Below are 20,549 nucleotides of genomic sequence, written 5' to 3' on the forward strand. Positions count from 1 at the left end.
CCCTCCCTCTCCCTCTCCCTCTCCCCCTCCCCCTCCCTCTCCCTCTCCCTCTCTCTTTTTTTTGGCCATGCCACACGGCATGTGGGATCTTAGTTCCCTGAACAGGGATCGAACCTGTGCCAAGCCCTTAGTTCTTGAGAGCACCTACCCTCATCCACCCCTCAAATCTGTTGGTTCTCTAGTCTTATCTGTCAATTGAGTCATTGTCCAACTAGTAACTCACTCCAAGGTCTTGGAAGCAAGCTTTGATTTCTCTCACTCCCTGTATCCAATCCATATATGAGTCCTGTTAACTCTTCTTCCATATGATAAAACTCCTTCTCACTGTCTCCTCTGCTATGACTCTAATTCAAGCAACTGTATCACAGCCTGGTGTACTACATCAGCTTCCCAATTGTTCTCCCTGATTCTACTCTTAATCCATTCTACAGAGAGCAAAAGAGTGTTATTGAAATGATAATATTAATAACATATGATTAGATCTTTTATCTCTTAAAACCCTCCAATATCTTCCCATTGAACTTGGAATAAAATCTGAACTCCTACTTGATCTGGCACCCATCTACTTATCTGCCCTCTTTTCTAATTTTCCCTCTGTCTAGCTTGGAAGAGCTGGAAGAATGAAAGTGCCATTGAACAGTATAAGTTAACAAGCAGGAAGTGCTGGTTTCACTTCTTGCTGTCATAATGTGCACTAGACAGCTCTCTCTCCCTTTAAATGTTCTCTTAGCTTTCTGTTCTCCTTAGATCCACTCAAAGTTACCTTTCTAGTGATAATTTCTCCCTCCCCATTCTTATTATCTCTCTATATCATGGTGTGCTTTAACTTCCTCATAGTATTTAAAACTACATGATACTGTTTCATGTATACATTTGCTTATTTGTTTATCAGAGATCTTCTCGAATAAAATGCGAATTCCATGAGGTTGGGTCTTGTCTCTCTTGTCTGTCTCTCCATACACAGCACCTGTTAGAGTGCCTGGTATATGGTGGGTGAGCAAATGTATATGCCTTAAAGGAATAAGTGAAAGTAACACTTCCCTTTTATGAAGTTACACTTTGTAATGGCAATGTCATTCTTCCAGATTTCCAAGGTAGAAATTTTAATTGTTGTTGTTATTTTCTTCCAGAATACCATTACTTCTTATGTTCCACATTCTCTAACCCCTTGTCACTCCTTTATATTCTGTGTAAACTATTCTTATCATTACTCTGCCAGACTATTGAAATAGTCTTGCAATCATTTCCTGCCTCAGTCTTTCAGACTACAATCCTTTCTACACTCTTGTTAGAATGCAGCCTTCCTAGAGGGACACCCTAGATTGCAAAGAGACTCTCTATCACCTCCTTATTACACATACACTTTTCTCTGCAGCGCTCAAGTTCTTCTATAGTGCTTCTCTTAACTACTTTTGAATGCCTCATTCCCTGTCTTTTCCCTTTTTGACACCAAATATTTCGATTGATTTTACTGTGATTCTGACATGCCCAATACTTTTTACATCCTGCCTCATGGCTTTTCCTTCACTTGAAAGAATATCTTTCCTCTTCTATTTGTATCTGAAAATATCTTATCTATCATTAATGTCCATAGATGACATACATGCAACCTCTTCCATGAAGCTTTCTCTGGTCCCACTGTAGTAATACTCTTGCTGACATTTATATCTTGCTTACTTTTGAACATTAAGTATTCTTTCACAAGAGAATTCCTAATATGATTGTCATGTCTAAAAATATCTCATACTGTCTTCTATCGAAATGTTGTCTCTTACTGGAAACAGTAAGTTCATTAAAATTACGGGCTAGTTTTTATATCCTCTACAGCATCTAGTCATAATTTTTAATAAATATTTATTAAACTATAACCCAAGAGAGACATTGTATTAATTAATGAGTGCTTTATCTAATGTCGGTTGTAGGATCAGTGTCATTACTTGGTGTCCCTCCTCTTTTATGTTAGCAATTACTAAATATTTATGAAGATTAAAGAGGTAGAGATATTTTAATATATTTCTCAAGTAATTATAGCAATTAAAGTCTAAAGGACTAAATGAAATTTCATTGTTGAAATGAAATGGTGAAGCAGAATTTGGTGGGGAGTGGGGGATAACATGACTTTAAAAGACAAAGTTGTTAAACATTTGAGGAAGGAACTTAAGAGAAATTAAGAGAAATAAAATATGACTCATTGCTGAAAGCAGTGGTTATGTGGAAAAATTTTAAGCATATTTTTTTTCCAGAAACTAAAAGCACCAAAAAGAGAAAAAAATGTATCAGTTGATCAATTGTCATGATAAAGAAGAAGAAGTGATTGATAGAATTTGAATTTGGAGATTTGTGCAATTAATTATTGGGATTTAAGAAATGAATTGTGTCTTTAACCACTATGTAAAAGAAAAATTCATCTCAGGAATAATGAAAGAACAGATGCCCAAAATAAAATCAATTAATTTCGGAAAAGTATAGCCTAGAACATCAGGAAAGAAGTATTCTAGTTCTGATTTTACCCAACTGGCTTTAAGACCTTGGGAATTCACTCTCTCAGACCTCTATAATTATGTTTGACTAAGCAAGCTTTAAGGCTTCGTCCAGATTAAACACCTCTAAGTCAGTGAGCATGAAAACTGGAAGAAAAAAGAAAAAAAATAAAGAGGTTTAAATAGCAGCAGCCTAGAAGACTTGGCAGATTTTTATGGTGATCTACATGTGAGGCAAGATTGAGAACAAAGTAGGAAATTTATGATCGTAATGAACACGACATGGAGAAGAATAGCTCTGGAAATTTTGGCAGATATTATTAGTGCTATGTTATCATCTGAGGATTTTAAATGATGTGATGTTCCTGGGTTTTCTTTCCCAGTAAATTGGGTAATTTTGATCTATGATATTTTTAAATTACTGAGTATTTTAAATCAGTACATCTCTGTGGCTAAGTAGATATCTTAGTTTTCCTTAAAAACAAAAAATCATAGGGAGACAGCTAATAGCGGATTTGGTGGTGTGTTTTATAGAGGGAATTGTTCATGGCAAATTACTGCTATAGCATTTATGAATTATCCCTCTAACTTTGCAGTTAGATGGTACTAAAGATGATGAAAAATAGTGGAATTCTTATGGGTTCTTGATCTAGGGCAGATCAGATGTTTCGAACAATATTAATCTAGTGTCCTTTGACATATGTTAGCAAGAGAGCTACCAGGAAGCATTGTGTCCATTATTGATGCACAGAGGTGGTTGTTGATGTGATTATGGGACAGAATTTTGAAAGGTTAAATAGTAACTCAGAACCAAGAAGGTGACTACAATAGACTTGAAGTCTCAGACTTAAAGTTCTTCATTCTTTTTTTCCATAACGTGGCAGAATAAATGGCTACATTTCTTTATGTAGAATGATACATAAAAACAAATGTCTGTTGATGCAGACATTTGTTTTTAAACTGAAATAAATGAATGAATGAGGGTGGAATAGACAAAATATATTCACACCAGATTTTAATAAAAAACCCTCTAGATTAGTCCAGCTGCAGTATGATAAGGATGTGAGCAACAGCAGGATTGGAGAGACCAGTTTTGGAAGGTAGATGAGAGCATTATGTTGATAATGTTCTCAAAAATTCTACATAAGAAGCTAAGAGAAAGTAGTATATGATCTGTGTACTTCTATCCCTCCAAACTATCAAAAAGACACTTAAACCATTGAGATACTTTCCACATTTTGCTCTAGGCAGTAGAAGACACATAACAAATTATAGAATTTAAACAGAATGTAATGGGTGAGATTAATGTTACATGAAGACTAAGATAACAATAAAAATGTAACATCCAACACACTCAGAACTCTTGAAGGAAAGACTTTACCTGGTTTTCTTACTCTGGGATTCAAGTACCTGGTATCAGCATTTTTATATAGAAATAGACAAAGAGGGATCTTTAACCCTGAATTTTATAAAATAGCGTAGATGTATTTGTTATGATTGAGTTAATGCTCCAATATTTGAGCTGTGTACAGTTAACTATACATAGTTACATGCAAAATAATTGAAAAGATAGTGAGTTCCATTTCTTACTTATTAAAGAAATGGTGAAAACTCTTGATCTCAGAGGCTAAGAGCCCAGAGCTAATCTGTGTCCCTTGTTTCTTGTCTCACACCTTCTAGTTTTTCCTGGAATGTCTGTCTTGCTTTTTTAGAGCCCTAATCACTGAATCACAGTCTTTTCATGTGCTTTTTTTTTTCAAAATGCCATCCTGGAGTACTGTGGATTTGCTTCCCTTTAATTTGCTCAGCAAAATTCAAGCTGCAAATTGAGTCTTTCTGTCCTGCTTGCCCCCTCCATTGTCACTGTGCAGAGATGAATGAACCACAGCTGTGTTCACGGTTGTGGGAATTAAAACCCCTTTGTTGGGAGAAACTACATTCTGCAGGAATAGAAGATGCGTAGATTCCCATTGATGTAGAACCATGACATCTCTTGTGGACACCTTAATATATGTTTCCATCATTAAGCTATAGCTTAGGAGAATTTGCTAGTTGTTACTACAACTACTTAATGCCCAGTAGTATGCAATTTGCATGATGATTATGTAAAAAACAAAAAACAAAAAATATACAACAAAAACAGAAAATAAATGTTAGTGATTATTCTCTTAAGATGATAGAATTATGTATTATATTTTCCTCATTTTTTCTAGGCTTTTATATTTCCTATAGTATGTAGTTACTATTGTAATGAAAATGCAATAAAACCTTACAGCCCAATGGTGTGTATGAAGGGAAATGAATGATGTGCCATTGAGAAGAGCAACGATATCTGGAAAATTAAGTCACCAGGGAAGGAAGGTGCTAAAACCCAAGTTGGACCTTGAAAAATCAGAAACAGATCAGAAAAATGGAGAGAGGCAAGGGACAAGGATTTCAAAAGAAGCAAAGAAAACGGACAGAATATATTTACTCATAAGATTATCATTATTTATGGAGCCCCTTCTTAGAATCTTTCAAGTATCATATCTCCCCACCCGATTAAAATTTGTAAACAAGTGCTCTCTAACCAGTGATGCTAAACATAGTTGTGTGTTATCCTTGCTGTCCTTGAACCACGGAAATTGAAAATGACTCTTTTAAAACATCACTATTTGATTATTCTATGGTATGTCCAGGTTCATTTCTTCCTTTTGGAATTGAAAAGAAATTGCTAAGTGTTCTGCTTTAAAGGAAAGGAATAACACTTGTCCTGTGGCACTCCATGTAGAAGAGGGACATACTCAGTGCCATCATTCTAAAGAGGTGATCACTAGATATCTGTTTTGCTGGGCACAGAAAATTCAAATGACTAAATCAGTGTTGATCAAACTCAGTACTAGGGGGACACCTTGGTAATTGTCATGCCAGGTAGTCAAAATTTTCCCTGCAACCTCTCCGACTTATTTTATAATGTCTATATCTATCTAGGGATTCTACCTAATATTTTACTTGAAAAGTTATTCCTTTACTCATTTTCACTTTCCTGCCCTTCCCCGCATCTTTCCTACTTACCCAGCATTCTCTTTCTTCTCATTCTCCCCATTCTTCAAAATCCCCTTCGCATCCTACCTCCTCAATTAAGTCTTTTCAACCACTGCTCCTCTTGCTGATCTGCATTTTTCTAATATCCGAGGGTATCATTTTCAATGATAGGGTTTTTGGTTGTCTACTTTGTGTGGATTTTTGTTTCCCTTGAGGGTATCACACATGACTTGACTTATACATTTTCCACAGAGCGTCTAAATTAATATAGTGAAATCTGCCTGGTGGTGAGGTAACAGGGTGATGCTCCCAGAAGCTTAATCATCAACCTTCTGGTTCCAGCCAGTGTGGGGTCTACATACTAGTGGTCAGCGTGTAGTCACCATCCTCCACATGGGTGAAGGGCTTAGTTTCTACAGATCGACTCAAAGATATGTGTCAGATTGTCATGTATACCCATTGAGGAGGAACTAGGGCTCCGAACTATCATTCTAGCTACCTTGCTTGACTGCTTCTCCTTTGTTTCTGCATCCCCTCACTCCTCTCATTGTTAACTCCTTGTGCCTGCTCTTTGGGGCTCAGGGAAGGCCTAGGAAACTAAAGCCTTTTTTCTGCAAACAAGAAACAGGGCACCTGGAGGGTGCTTTTGTACCCAGGAAGGCCCTGCAGGGTCCTGCTTGGTTTCAATCCCCCTTTTCTTTGATATTCCTCAGTCCTGAGGGGAACAGGGGTAGGTCAAGAAGGGGAATAAAATTTTGGATAGAGAGGTTAATCATAAACTTGGCAAGGGAGCTCAGTTTTAGGGGCACTGGGTTTCATACCCAGTAGCTACACAATACTAATGTGGATTTGTGCCATCATTGATTGACTCACTGTCTTTCTCTGCCCCCAGCATCTGAGAACCTAGTACACTGCTTGGCACACAGAAGTATTTAGTCCATAATTAGGTTGTCTAATTTAGAGCTATCTCATTGCACTACTCAGTAGCAGGGTATGCTTCCATTCAGGAAGGTTAGTCTCATTCATTCTGTGTAATTGTGCAACAAATAAAAGGCTTTGGATTTACCTACGTAACTGTCTTGACAAATGACAAATCTATTTTACCTATGCTTTAAGCCTATGATCAGTAATTGTCATTTATTTTTTAAAGGTCCTCCTGGACCTCCAGGTGAAAAAGGAGATAGAGGTCCCACTGGAGAAGTTGGTCCACAAGGCATTCCAGGTCCAGTAGGTACGGTAACTACTCCATCATATACTGCAGGGCTAGGTAATGTACATCTGTGAATGTGTGTAGGGGGAATCAGTTATTTGACTGGTTCCCTGTGTGGCGTGTGTGTGTGTGTGTGTCCGCATGTGTATGTTTGTGTGTGTTGAGGGCATATCAAATGATATCAAATGATAATCACTATCATGTTCTGAATGGTAAGCAGTGACTCTTGATTTTTAAAGAAAGTTAAGTGTTTTAACAACATGGGGTTGTTCATTAGTCTAGAGAGTGCTCTCCATATCACTGACTGCAAACAGTATTTGGCCGACCTAGTTTTAGGTCACATGTGAAGGAAAATATGAAAACCATCTTCACATTGAATATATTTGGAGGTTACCTGGTTTCTAAGATACAAAAAAAAAAAACAACTAATGTAAATCAAAGGCAAATTGGATTATACTCCTTATATGGTCCTTAACTGGAATTTATCTGCTTAAACCTATGCAATCTCAATGTAAATATTGACTAGAATACAGATGACTTTTCCCTTTGCTGTCAGCCACTCTCTGTATCTTACTTAGAGCAAAATTGTTTCAAATTATTTTCTTCTGTAATCTTGAAAGCAATATTTTGAAAGACAATAATAGAAGACAGAAAAAGAGAAAGAGCATGAACTTTCTTTGCTTTCAAAAAAATAAAGATAATAACAGTAACATGATCATCATGTTATTCATGGCTAAAAATCAAATACCTGCATGCTTTTTGAAGGTGGGGAGTATACTGCTCCGTCTAATGATAACTAGAATAGTTTGTGCTGCTAAAGAAATGTCTAAATACCAGGGACTTGATCTTAATTTTCTGTGTTTTGATTATATAAACTGTTCTTCTTTCTGATCAATGTATCAACCAGCCCAGGTTACATCAGAAAAACAATTTTTAAAAATGAAAAGCATGAATTTGACACATGCCAGCCCTTTATATCATAGTGCTTAAAAAGCCAATATATAAAGTTTACCTTAAAAAAAAGCTTTTAGAATTTTATATATATATATATATATATATATATATATATATATATATCAATTGTTGGTTTGCCTTTGAAAGTAATACCAGGTAAGATTCTTTGTTCAGAAAAGTCTTTCTACTTGACTGGCACCCAGCAGATCTTAGCAATGGTGCATTAATGTCATAAGTAGGGGAAGTAACCAGTGTTATATTATCTGCCAGAGCGGCTATTGTCAAAGGTCTGTCAACTCCTCCATTACAAATTGCAATTATCAAAGCTTTATAACTCAACCATAAAAGTTCAGTCTGGGCTACAACTTGCCTTCCAAAGCTTCATCTTGGGAACATCTTTTGTAGCTGTTTCGGAATCAAATAGAAAGAGGGATTTAAAAGTTTCAGCTTTTGTTATCACCCTAGACAGATACCGTTGCAAAGCTGCTTTGATTCTTTAAGTGAGGGTTTAGTCTGCTGCTGTTGGTATTGCTCATATACACAAATAGGCATTATCTGGCCCCTCAAAAAAGAGAGGTAGATTTCATTGTTGGAGTGATAAATTGACTCTTTTAGATTTTTAGGTTGCCATTTGAGTTGGTGCACTGCAGCAAAAATATTCAAGTTACTAGGCATCTTTCCTACCTGATTGCTGCAATCTGTTTTTTTCTTTGCCAGATTGCCTATTTGCCCCATGTTTGGTAGGGAATCAGGAAGTTAAAAGTATATGATGGACTGTCTTGATAATTCTACTTCCTGATTTAAGCAGGCTTACTAAAATCCCACCTATAGGGACTTCCCTGGTGGTCCAGTGGCTAAGACTCCGTGCTCCCAATGCAGGGGGCCCAGGTTTGATCACTGGTCACGGAACTAGATCCCACATGCTGCAACTAAGAGTTCACGTGCCTCAACTAAAGATCCCACGTGCCACAACTAAAAGATCCCATGTGCCACAACTAAGACCTGGTGCAGCCAAACAAATAAATAAATAAATATTACAATGGGAGTGTTTAAAGAAAAGACAAAAGAAACCCTGTACCAACAAAACAAAACAAAAACAAACAAACAAAAAATACCTATACATGCAAATGAGCCCACTAAACTCAGCTTGACTCGAAACCATGATATGAAAATCTGAGAAGATATACGTGCTTAGTAGTATTAAATAATCAGTACATTAACTATATTACAATTGTTACTCATGTACTGGGGTGGATATTATATTAAACTGTGCTTTATCTCAAAATAATATAATAGAAATTCATTTCAGCATGCCATTTCCTTGGAAGCATGCCAAGGAGAATTACCTATAACCTTTTACTTTAAAAAAATGTTTACTGAATACTTTCCCTGTGCCTGGGACACACACACACACACACACACACACACACACACACACACACACACGGCTACATTATTGTTTGGGATTACAATGGAGTATGTAAAAACAAGAGCATGAGAGATAGAGTAATATATTCCTGCACTAGGGCCTCAGTATTTTTTTAATAAATATTCTTTGATACTTCTCATTGCTTGACTTGTGATTTTTCTGGGACAAATCTTAAAAGTCCAATTTTTAGCTTACATTTCAAAGTTATCATTTCAGCTGTAGCAAAATTCTGCCATTTGAAGATTCCTGATTAGACTATATAAGGCTTCCAGTTAAAACTCTAAGATTTTTTTTTCTTGTGTGTTTTTATTTTTAGTGACAATCTGTTACATATTGAATATCTACAGGGTACTAAATGCACTATGTTTCTACTTACTGTTACTGTTATCTATCAATTTTTACACATGAAAGTTTAGGAAAGACATTGTTCCTCCATTTGGAGATTCACCTCCTTCATATCCATTAGTGAAATTAGATTGTTTCATTATTCTCTCAAATCTTCATGCAAAATGAATTATTACCACTGTTTTGGGTTTTTTTTTTTTTTCTTCATTTACCATATAGGTCCTCCAGGTCTTAAAGGTGATCGAGGATCCATTGGTTTTCCTGGAAGTCGAGGATTCCCAGGATCAGCGGGGAAGACCGGGAGGCCAGGTATTATGATAATGCATATTTTCTTCACAGAATATGTAAAATAAACACCAGATCATAGATATTCCTTTCAACTTCTTAGATAACAAAAACAATGGTCATCATAGTATGAAAAGCAGCACTCACATGCAGTTTATTTTCTGATCTGAAACATTTTGAAACTGATTTCTGTCCACCTGAGGAAAGTTTCTATGTCCAAAAGGAAAACAGTTCCATATAAAATCACAACAGAGGATCTGTCAACTCCACACCACTATAAATCACCATGAAGAATGGTATCTATCTTAGAATAAAGAGAGTGGAAAGACTGGTAGAGAAAAACAAACAAGCATAGTATTAACACCCCTTTAACCAAAACCGCCAAACCCTGTTAAGTTACAGTTAGCAAAATACAGGCAGACCTGAAATCCTATCCTTTACAAGATAACCTGCCTGCTACTGTATATTAGTACTTAATAATCACCATGTTCGGGCCCTTTGCAATTTACATACATGATGATATTATTTCTGCTCCTTATGCCGCTAGCCTAAGCTTGAACTGTGAACTGTACACAGAAATTTTAGAAGAGAGCAGGGGACAGAAAAATGCAGAACCAGTTAGCTGTATTACCAAGTGGTAAGTAATAAAACATTTGTAAAGTGGGACAAAACTAATGGAAGCTGGAAGCTGTGGAAGTAGAAAGTAGAGTGATTAACTCTGTACAGCAAGACAAGATGTTACAAAGAAAGTCGTGTTAGAGCTGGCCTAAAGATGCGCAGAATTCCTTTACATCTGTGGTTCTCAAACCTGAGCAGACATTAGGATTACCTACAGGGCCTGTTAAAACAGCTGACTGGGCTCCACCTCCGGAGGACTTTCTGATACAATAGGTTAGGGATTGGGCTCCCTGGGGAATGTTTACTCCTCACAAGTTTCCAGGTGACAGTGATGATGCTGACCAGGGAGCACACTTTGAGAACCACATCTTCAGGTGAAGAAAACTGGAGAAAGAGAGACTGTAAAAATGAAAGCAGGGGTAGAGTAATAAATCCCTTGACAAAAGATATTCTCCGGATATTACTTCCTTATTAAAAGACTCAAATTTGGTAGAAATATGAGCAGCAGTGCCTGGTACTAGTTTAGTTATACTGCAGATTAAAGCAGTGAATGCATTCTTCCTCTACAAGAGTCCAAAGAGGGTAACAAAATTAGAAATAAAATCTACTAATTGTCATTTTCTAATTAATGACACAGCCTGGACTATCCGAGTAATATCAAAGCAAAGTGATTTCAAAGCAAAAAGATTAAGAAAGAGCAGCCCTATTTATTTTCTATTTTCTCTCCTGCTCTCCTTTTCTTCCCCACCCTGCCCTCTTCCTTCCACATGTATTAAGTACTCAATATATATATACAAGGGACAATGCTTGGTACAGGGAAATGAGAAGTAAATAAGACACAGTCCTTAACTGATAAAGTATACAAATATAAGAAGAGAAAGGGAAGACTTTCTTCTTGATTCATGGCAGATCTATAGAGCATTTACCATCTGACAGATTTACTGCAGAGAGCTCGGAGGATTTAATTGAAGTGTTACCTTACATATCTTCAAAATCCCTAGAGTACTCTGAACAGAACCTCATTAAATGAACTAGGTTTTCCAGCAATGTAAATAATGTGCTTCTCTCCAGTTAGACTCCTGGAGTCCATTCAAAGTCTGATTCTAAGGGTGAGTTATGGTCTTTCTTAGGAATGTCTAAAATTATAGACCACAATGAATTCCTTTATTTATTTGACAAACAGCTATTGAACACTCTGTGCCATTCATGGAGATATTTATAGTTGAATATATGGGTTTGGAACTCAGAGGGGAAGCCAGAGGTAGAAAGACAAAGTTGTAGCTATGCTCATATAAATGTTCACTGAAGTCAATGAATTTTAATAATCATTGATTTTAGTAATATTTTATGGGTAGGCAACAGTGAGAAGAGAAAGGGCCTAGGATAAAGCCTTGAGTGGTTCCAGACGTACAGACTGAGCAGAAAGAGCAAAGCAGCCGGAGTGAGGAAGAAAACCCAGAGAAGGTGGTGTGGAAAAAAACCAAAGGAGTTCCAAAAGTTGGTCAAGTGAGATGCAGTCAACAGAAAGCTTCTTCCATTTGTTGCTGTGAGGATGTTGCCTTTACTGAGAGCAGCTTTGGTGGGGCTGGGTGGAGTGGGGTGGAAGCCAGATTGGGGAATGCCCAGGGGTGCCAGGTGATGAGGCTGGTAGACAGCGGGGTAGAGCAGTCTGGCTCTTCAGAGGGGGAGGAAGAGATCGGTTTTTTCATTTGATTTTGTTTTTTCTTTGAAAGTGAATTTGAATACTATTTAAATGCTGACAGCAAGGTAAAATAGAGAAGTTGTTGAAGATACAGAGGAAAGAAGGGTTAAAAAGATTGTGGAAGGTTAAGAAGAAGGTTGAAGGTGAAGAATTCAGGAAATAGAAAGAAGCATTAGGCAGAGGAGGGAAGATGTCACATCTGAATTGAAGTAGGTGAAAAGAGCTGGGCTGGACTAAGTGTGCCTGTGTGTGAAGATGAGGAACCCAGTGCCTAGCTCATGGCAGGGGCTCTGAAAATGCTTGAAGTCACAATGATGCTGTTGAAAATACCTCCTCTTATATTGATATTTAAAGTTAGAGTGGCGGTATATTACATACCATCTACTTCTTACTTTTCAGTGGCTTTCAGAAATATTAGTTCTTTATTTTTGACAGAAGAGTGACATATCTGACAGGAGGTGGTTAACTCCAGGTTTTGACAAAGCCCTTGGGCTCGTTTTTAGCCTAAGATGTCATTATAAAGGAGGAGGAATCCCTGTTCTCTAGAAAGGATGTTTTTAATGTGTTCAAGTGTGAGAAAAGATTTCCAAGTGTCATCTGTGAGGAAATCAAGGACTCATGCTAAAATGACATAAAACATTTTTTTTTATTTATAAGAAGAAAAGTGGGTCATTTGTTCAGCTCTCTGGCTTGAACAGAGATCAAGGTATCGTTAAAATACCTAAGACAGGGACTTCCCTGGTGGCGCAGTGGTTAAGAATCTGCCTGCCAATGCAGGGGACACAGGTTCGAGCCCTGGTCCGGGAAGATCCCACATGCTGTGGAGCAACTAAGCCCGTGCACCACAACTACTGAGCCTGTGCTCTAGAGCCCGAGAGCCACAACTACCGAGCCCACGTGCCACAACTACTGAAGCCCACATGCCTAGAGCCCATGCACCGCAACAAGAGAAGCCACCACAATGAGAAGCCCACGCACCGCAATGAAGAGTAGACCCCACTTGCCGCAACTAGAGGAAGCCTGCACGCAGCAACAAAGACCCAACTCAGCCAAAAAATAAATAAATAAATTTATTTAAAAAATAAAATACCCAAGACAAACTACAACATGAAAAAACTTCCCAGAGTAATTTTACAATTATTTTCTAATTCTGAAAATAACGCTGGAATGATAAAATTAAGCTTGTTTATTATATTATCTTCTCTGAAAAGAATTAGAACTGATCAGTTACACCATTTTAACCCCCCTCCCCCAATTTTTGTTTAACATCTTAGATTTTTCCTCTTGAGGAAATCTAAAACTTTGGTATTATATCTTACAAAAGCCTACCGTCCAAAAAAAAAAAAAATAGAAAAGGTTTTAGGTACTTTGTGCTAAATTAATGATTCTTGTCAATTTAATATTACCTGAAATGACTGAATCACAATTAAAAAATGAATTTAATGATGTACAGTGTAATCATATATGCAAAGCAATTAGAGACTATTATACCATGATAAGGAATGGTTGGCATTTCAAAATAAAATTTTAATTGGAAATAGCTTCAGTTTTTAAGTGCTAAATCTCAATTTTCATGTTACTCATCACACGTTATTTTGTATTTTTTTTAATCTGGTAAATTGGAGATCAAAAAAGTCTTCTCTAAGAGGTGAATAAGGACAAATGTTCGAAAACAAAGCATGGATAAGGCAAAGTGAGCTAGAGAAACAGACCCAAAAAACAACAAAATAATGATTAAAACTGCAAAATAAAATGTAAAATAATTTTGCCATAAAAAAGTGAAATGAAAAAATCCTCTCATTCACTGAAAATAAAATTAGCTAAGTTATGTTGTAAAACAAATAAGAGCTACCATGTCTTACATGCATCTCTTAAGAGCAAGGCCCTTTATAAACATTGCTGCTAATTTTCAAGGCAAGTTTGCAATGGAGGGTACTATTTTTTCATTTGAAAGAAGAATAAACTTCAGCTCAGAAAGGTTTAAAGACTTGTTCTGAGCCACATACCTGATAAGTGGCAGAGCAAAATAATTCAACACAAGAGAATCTAAAATTATTGTTATTATTCCAAAGCTCATGATCTTTGAACTATGCTCTTTGAGCTCTTGGATGAAAAGAGAACAGTCCTTGATTTTGCTGGAGGAAATCAAGAACATTAATGAAGATTTTGACTTAGAGATAGATGGCTCTGTGGTCAGTCCTGCATTTATGCCAGGAAGGTGATTACTTACAAGACATATCTGACGACTCTTGGAAGAAGAATCGATATGTGAGAACAGCACCCCTCTAGTGAGATGCAGTTGTCATCGTTGAATTTTCTTGTTGGTACTAAGGGCTTAACCTCTGGATATAGCTTTAGGAACCTTAGGTGAAATAGCAACCCATTAGCAAAGAGCAGGGTCTTAACAATGTTTCCATATAAGGTCCTGACCCTTATTAGCACAGGGTCTGTAGCACACCTCTAAAGTATGTGAATGAGGTTTCTCGAAGCCGAAAGTAACTATCTAGAGGGTTAGACACCCCTCAGACCTTCCCAGCTTCCCCCAAGACTGAGGTAATTGGGATCTCACCACTCCCAGAAATTCATTCACAGCTCCATCTTTGCTAGGCTTCACATAAAAGAAATAGAAAACAAGACAGACAAATTGTAATGGGAACAGAAAAACAAGGTTTGGGATAAGATGGAGGATACCAGGCTTTCTGGGAGAGGGAGGAAGACACAAAGAAGGAGGAGGAAAAGGAGTGTGAATAATCCCAAACAAACTGCTTACACCTCAGTTTTGCCTACTTTAGGAAAATGGAACATTTAGTGTCCTGGTAAGTAATCTGAGATAATGTATGTAAAGGACCTACCCATAAAATGCTAAGTTCATAAGAGGGTTTCTAAAATGATAGCTATTAGTATTATCATCATCATCGTCATCAACATTATTATGTCTGAAAATCTGTAGATTGTTATACGTTGTTATTCTAGATGACCTTGTGTTGCTGTCTCCATTTCAAGCGCTGTGAATTGCCTAAATTTAAAAAAGTTTCTTCTTTTTATTTCTTTTTATTTTTTTAAAGGAAATTCTGGACAAAAAGGCCAGAAGGGGGAAAAAGGGAGTGGAAGCGTGCTAAGTAAGTTTATGGTTTCTTGGTTTTTTTGTGTGTGCCTTTGTAATAAACAAGCTTGTGATAGTGGTGGTCTGGGCTTGAGGCAAAGGTTGAGAACTTCAGTGTTGATCCATGGGGATTCTCTGGAAGTCAGCCACAGCTTTCTACAAATAAACTGTGCTAACTGGTGTAAAACAAATAGATTAAATTATACTACTCTAAATCTCATTACCCATTTGTATTTAGTTTTTGTGATGAGTGTAATTTTCTAAAAATTTCACATAGAAAATTGTTCAATTTTCAAGCCAATTTCAATCTGCTGAAAGAGAATCAAGCTTATGAATAGAAACAATACAGCCTCCCGACCTACTAACTGAAATAGCTGAAATGTTACATATAGGAACTTGAACAATCTAAGAACAGGCTAATTCTCTGACAGCTGGGGTATTTTTGTGTGTTTTGTTTTGTTTTGATAAAAACTTGAGAAGTGGTATTCGATATCCCAGACCTTCAAAACTGCAACAGAATAGATTTCACAACAGGGATCTCTGTGGGTGGAATGCTGACCTCATGTTCCAATGTAGAGAATCTGTACATTGGATCTTGAAAACTAGATATTAGATAAGATATCTTCAGTAGTCACAGTGCCATAAGTCATTGGTTGTGTGTCTAGGCCAAATCTACCAGATATAATGAAAGGATTTTGAAAGGGAATGAGGAATCCACACTTGATTTCTCAGAAACCAAGCGTTCCTCCTCTGTGTTCCTAGTTGGAGCTGCATGTAGTGTGTGTGTGTGTGTGTGTGTGTGTGTGTGTGTGAGAGAGAGAGAGAGAGAGAGAGAGTGAGAGAGAGAGAGAGAGAGAGAGAATAAGTGATACACACACAGCTATCATAATCTTTACCCATCAAGGGTCTGTTTTAGGCAGATTTTCACAAATCCTTTAATGGATCCCCAAATCTAGCAGTTTTCAGTTGTAATTATTGTTTAAAAAATGCAGTCCCAGTTTCTCTGTCTTAGTAAAAATAATTATTTTTACCTCATACACTGTGTTGATGCCACATTTAGGCAGCTTAGGGTTACCATCGTGAACGCCAGCCATTTAAGTGTGGTGTAACCACATGATGCTTTCTACAGTTGTTTTCATAAGTGTTTGCATTGTTGAAGTGTGTTTGCCCCTAAATTGAACAACACTGAGTATTGTGTGTCTCCTCAAAGTGCTTTAGTGTTAGTCAATGATTATTATTGTTGTTATTATTATATTAAGATAATAGAAACAATAGGAAAAATTCTCCTTTGTGTCCATTTATTCTTTGATGTGATCACTTTGATCTGTTGTTTTACTTTTTATTCCATTTCTTCTCCTTTCTCCTTGTCACTCCATTTATTTTCACTGAACTCCTGTGTAACTCTTCCCTATCTGCATGTTTATTTCTATCTTTATCTCTACCTTTATCTTTGATTCTTCTTTATCTCCTTTTCTCCTTTTCCTGAGACTTTCTCTGAGCTTCTTAACCTTGACTCTGGTTAAGCTTGGCAAATAAGGGACACCTTTATTTTGTAGCCTGTTAATCTAACACCCACACTGTCTTTTGTTACCTGAGGTAATCAAATGCTTTGAATTTTTTTTTTTCAGATACGTTCAGATATGTTTTCAGTTACAGATATTTTCGTGGCTGTTTTGAAGTTTACGTGCTTGCTTTCTTTGAGGAAGTATTAAGAGAGATTTCTGTGTATAAATGTGTGTGTGTGTACATAGCCTCCACATTCCTCTCCACGTACCCAGCCCCTCATGGAGAGTATATAATTCCTTAATGTTTCAAAAAGACAGAAAGAATCAAATACAGAAACATCTATACAGTGTGTTCTGTTTTCTCCTTATTTAAGTTAATATGCCAATCATCTGCTATGGCAGTGTGTGTGGCTCTTTTCTCTCAGTGGCTACACACTATTCCATTATATAGCGCTACCATAATTAGCATAATGTATCATTCAGTTCCCTAGTCATGAATACTTGATGATTTTTCTTTGCTTTAGCTTGGCTTTAAGAAACAGTGCTACATTCAGCACTCTTTTACATGATCTTGTGAGAATATTTTTTAATAGAGAATTTACTAGCAGTAGAATCAATAGTTCAAAGGTGACGTACATTTTACAATTTGATGGATTCTTACAAATGGCTTCCAAAAGGTTGTGCCAATTTGTTCCCTGTGAAAGTGCGTGATTCCCCACATATTCAATTAATTCTGGTATATGAAAATTTATATTGAATTATTTTGCTGTACTTTTAGAAAATATTTTTCAAGCATGATTTAAATATAACAAAAGTAATCATTGATTTCCTCTTTTATTTGTTTTTTGGTTCAGCTTTTTAGAATTAATTTTTATTAGAGTGTAGTTGATTTACAATATTGTATTGGTTTCTGCTGTATAGCAAAGTGAACTAGTTATACATATAGATATATCCACTCTTTTTTAGATTCTATTCCCATATAGGTCATTACAGAGTACTGAGTAGAGTTCCCTGTGCTATACAGTAAGTTATTATTAGTTATCTATTTTATATATAATAGTGTGTATATGTCAATCCCAATCTTGAAATTTATACCCCCCCTTCCCCCTTGGTAACCACAACTTTGTTTTCTACATCTCTGACTCTATTTCTGTTTTGTAAATAGGTTCATTTGTACCATTTTTTAAGATTCCACATATAAGCAATATCATATGGTCTTTGTCTTTCTCTGTCTGACTTACTTCACTCAGTATGACAATCTCTAGGTCAGTCCATGTCACTGCAAATGGCATTATTTCATTCTTTTTTATGGCTGACTAATATTTTATTGTATATATATACCACACCTTCTTTATCCATTCCTTTGTTGGTGAACCTTTAGGTTGTTTCTGTGTCCTGGCTATTGTAAATAGTGCTGCAATGAACATCGGGGTACATGTATCTTTTTGAATTATGGTTTTCTCTGGATATATGCCCAGGAGTGGGATTGCTGGATCATATGGTAGTTCTAGTTTTAGTTTTTAAAGGAACCTCCATACTGTTCTCCATAGTGGCTGTACAAATTTACATTCCTACCAACAGTATAGGAGGGTTCCCTTTTCTCCACACCCTCTCCAGCATTTGTTGTTTGTAGATTTTCTGATGATGCCCATTCTGACTGGTGTGAGGTGATACCTCATTATAGTTTTGATTTGCATTTCTCTAATAATTAGCGATGTTGAGCATCTTTCATGTGCCTCTTGGCCATCTGTATGTCCTCTTTGGAGAAATGTTTATTTAGATCTTCCACCCATTTTTTGATTGGGTTGTTTGTTTTTTTGATATTGAGCTGCATGAGCTGTTTGTATATTTTGGAGATTAATCCCTTGTTGGTCACTTCGTTTGCAAATATTTTCTCCCATTCTGTGGGTTTTCTTTTCATTTTGTTATGGGTGCCTTTGCTGTGCAAAAGCTTTTAAGTTTAATTAGGTCCCATTTGTTTATTTTTGTTTTTATTTTCATTACTCTGGGAGGTGGATCAGAAAAGATCTATCACATCTGGCTGTGATTTATGTCAGAGAGTGTTCTCCCTGTGATTTCCTCTAAGAGTTTTATAGTATCTAGTCTTATATTTAGGTCTTTAATCCATTTTGAGTTTATTTTTGTGTATGGTGTTAGAGAATGTTCTAATTTCATTCTTGTTTCCTCTTTTACATATGTGTCAGGACCAGCATAACTCCCTGATCATATTAGGGCAGGCCCCTTTGAAGATCAGGTGGGTTGGGCGGGACACCCTGTGCTACCATCTCACTAAAAGGACCTTCACCTCTGGACAAGTCACAGCACAACTGATTCCAAGATCCCTTTGTGGCTCCTCCAGACAACCTTGGTTCCCGAATGGTGCCCGGCTTCCGCTTGCCTTCCTCTCCTGGTCCTTGGTACTGTTTGGCTCTCTGCTCCCTTGCTCATACCTCTACCCACTCCAGCACCCCACCATCACCACCGTCCTGAGCTGGGACACCTCCCAGGTACTGACTGGCGGGCTGTTCCTACCTTCCTCAGAGCTAGGCCAGGAGCCCTCTGCCACCCGCTCATCTAGTGTCTTCTGAACCCATCGGGTTCCAGGAGAAATCTCATGGATACCGATTATATGTGCATTCTCTACCCTCAAAAGTACCAGTCTCAACCAGAGATAGGGATGCCCTAAAAGAATCCGTTTGTTCGTTCAGCATATGTTTATTGTGTACCTCCTGGAGCTGGACTAAACTGCTTATAAGATAGCCATTGTCCCTGGACTTCCTGAACTAATTGTCCCGGGAACACATAGACGTGGAAACAGGCAGTTATAGAATAGAGCAGAGGTATATGGTGGGAAGGAACAGGGCTCCATAGGTGTTCAGAGTAGGTCAAGATTTTTTAATTCCTTAGAATTTTAAAAAGGTAAATTGACTTTGATTTGCTTAGTTTGCATTTATGTCTTCTTATTCTCCAATTTATGGCATATGTGTTTTCAAGTTTTATAGTGAGGTCTAGTGGAGCTGGGGCAGTTCATTCAACATTTTTGAACCAAAAAACAAAACTTGTTTCCTTAAAATACCGAGCTGTTTCAAGCAACAATATTTTGATCATAAAAAAAAAATGCTGAAAAGAAAAAGATGAAATTGTTTTAGTCTAAAAAGGTCTTTTCACCAGCCTGCTGCATTTAGTATCCTTGGTAAAAGCACATGTAAAAAACAAAGTTCCTAAGTGTGCTAGTTACGTTATTGAATAAAAACTGTAAAAAAAAATTTTTTTTTAACACAACTCATTGTACTTCATGCTTTAAATATCCAGTATAGATCCTGGAGAAAAATAAATATTTCAGTAGAACTGGAGATATTTTGTGTAGGTGAAGAAAGGGCTGACAGTGAGAAAGGAGAAAATGTAAGAAAAGGCACACTAAAAAAAGGAAAAATGTGGGATTCCATGTTAGTTTTGAATGTCTCTCTATTAATCAACAGATTGAATTTTCTCAACTCTCCTTTCCTTCAAGGTTTAACACATAGTCCCAGGATTCACAACATTAATGTTCTAGTAGAATTCTCAGTAGTGTCCCTATGTGTGTCTCCCCACTTCCATTCATTCCCCAGTGAAATGGGCATCGTATTGCCTACCTCACTGGATTGTTGTGAGGGTCACATAAGATATTGTGTGTATGCAGATGCTCTGTAATACTATAAAGTGCTTTACACTCATAAGGCATAGTTCTCAGTGGTCATGGTCTCTCTGAACTGGAGCTGCTCTTCCTCGCTGGTATAATGCAGACATTTAAAATCTGTAAGCAGGACAGGAGTGAGAGCCAAATGAAAATGCAAGAAGCTAAATAAATGCCATGGACAAAAAAGAGGTGCTGGAGAATCAGATAAGATTTTACAT

The 20,549-nt window shown here is 37.0% G+C and overlaps 1 protein-coding gene across 2 annotated transcripts in view; it reads left to right on the forward strand.

Annotated features, from left to right (window-relative positions):
* Nucleotides 1-20,549, forward strand: part of MSR1 (macrophage scavenger receptor 1) — a 66,006-nt gene that overhangs the window by 23,437 nt on the left and 22,020 nt on the right. The window contains exons 6-9 of one of the 2 annotated variants that reach the window (XM_027122715.1): nt 6,655-6,735; nt 9,662-9,751; nt 15,113-15,166; nt 18,860-19,321. In XM_027122715.1, the coding sequence (XP_026978516.1) occupies nt 6,655-6,735; nt 9,662-9,751; nt 15,113-15,166; nt 18,860-18,870 (236 nt within the window). In that variant the 3' untranslated portion in view covers nt 18,871-19,321. Of the gene's footprint in view, nt 1-6,654; nt 6,736-9,661; nt 9,752-15,112; nt 15,167-18,859; nt 19,322-20,549 lie in introns of those variants that run through there. The other variant, XM_027122714.1, reaches the window with a different exon arrangement.

This window comes from Aethalodelphis obliquidens, unplaced genomic scaffold (genome assembly GCF_003676395.1).
Source record: "Aethalodelphis obliquidens isolate GAN/ISIS:26980383/991018 unplaced genomic scaffold, ASM367639v1 scaffold25, whole genome shotgun sequence".
Taxonomy (NCBI): domain Eukaryota; kingdom Metazoa; phylum Chordata; class Mammalia; order Artiodactyla; family Delphinidae; genus Aethalodelphis; species Aethalodelphis obliquidens.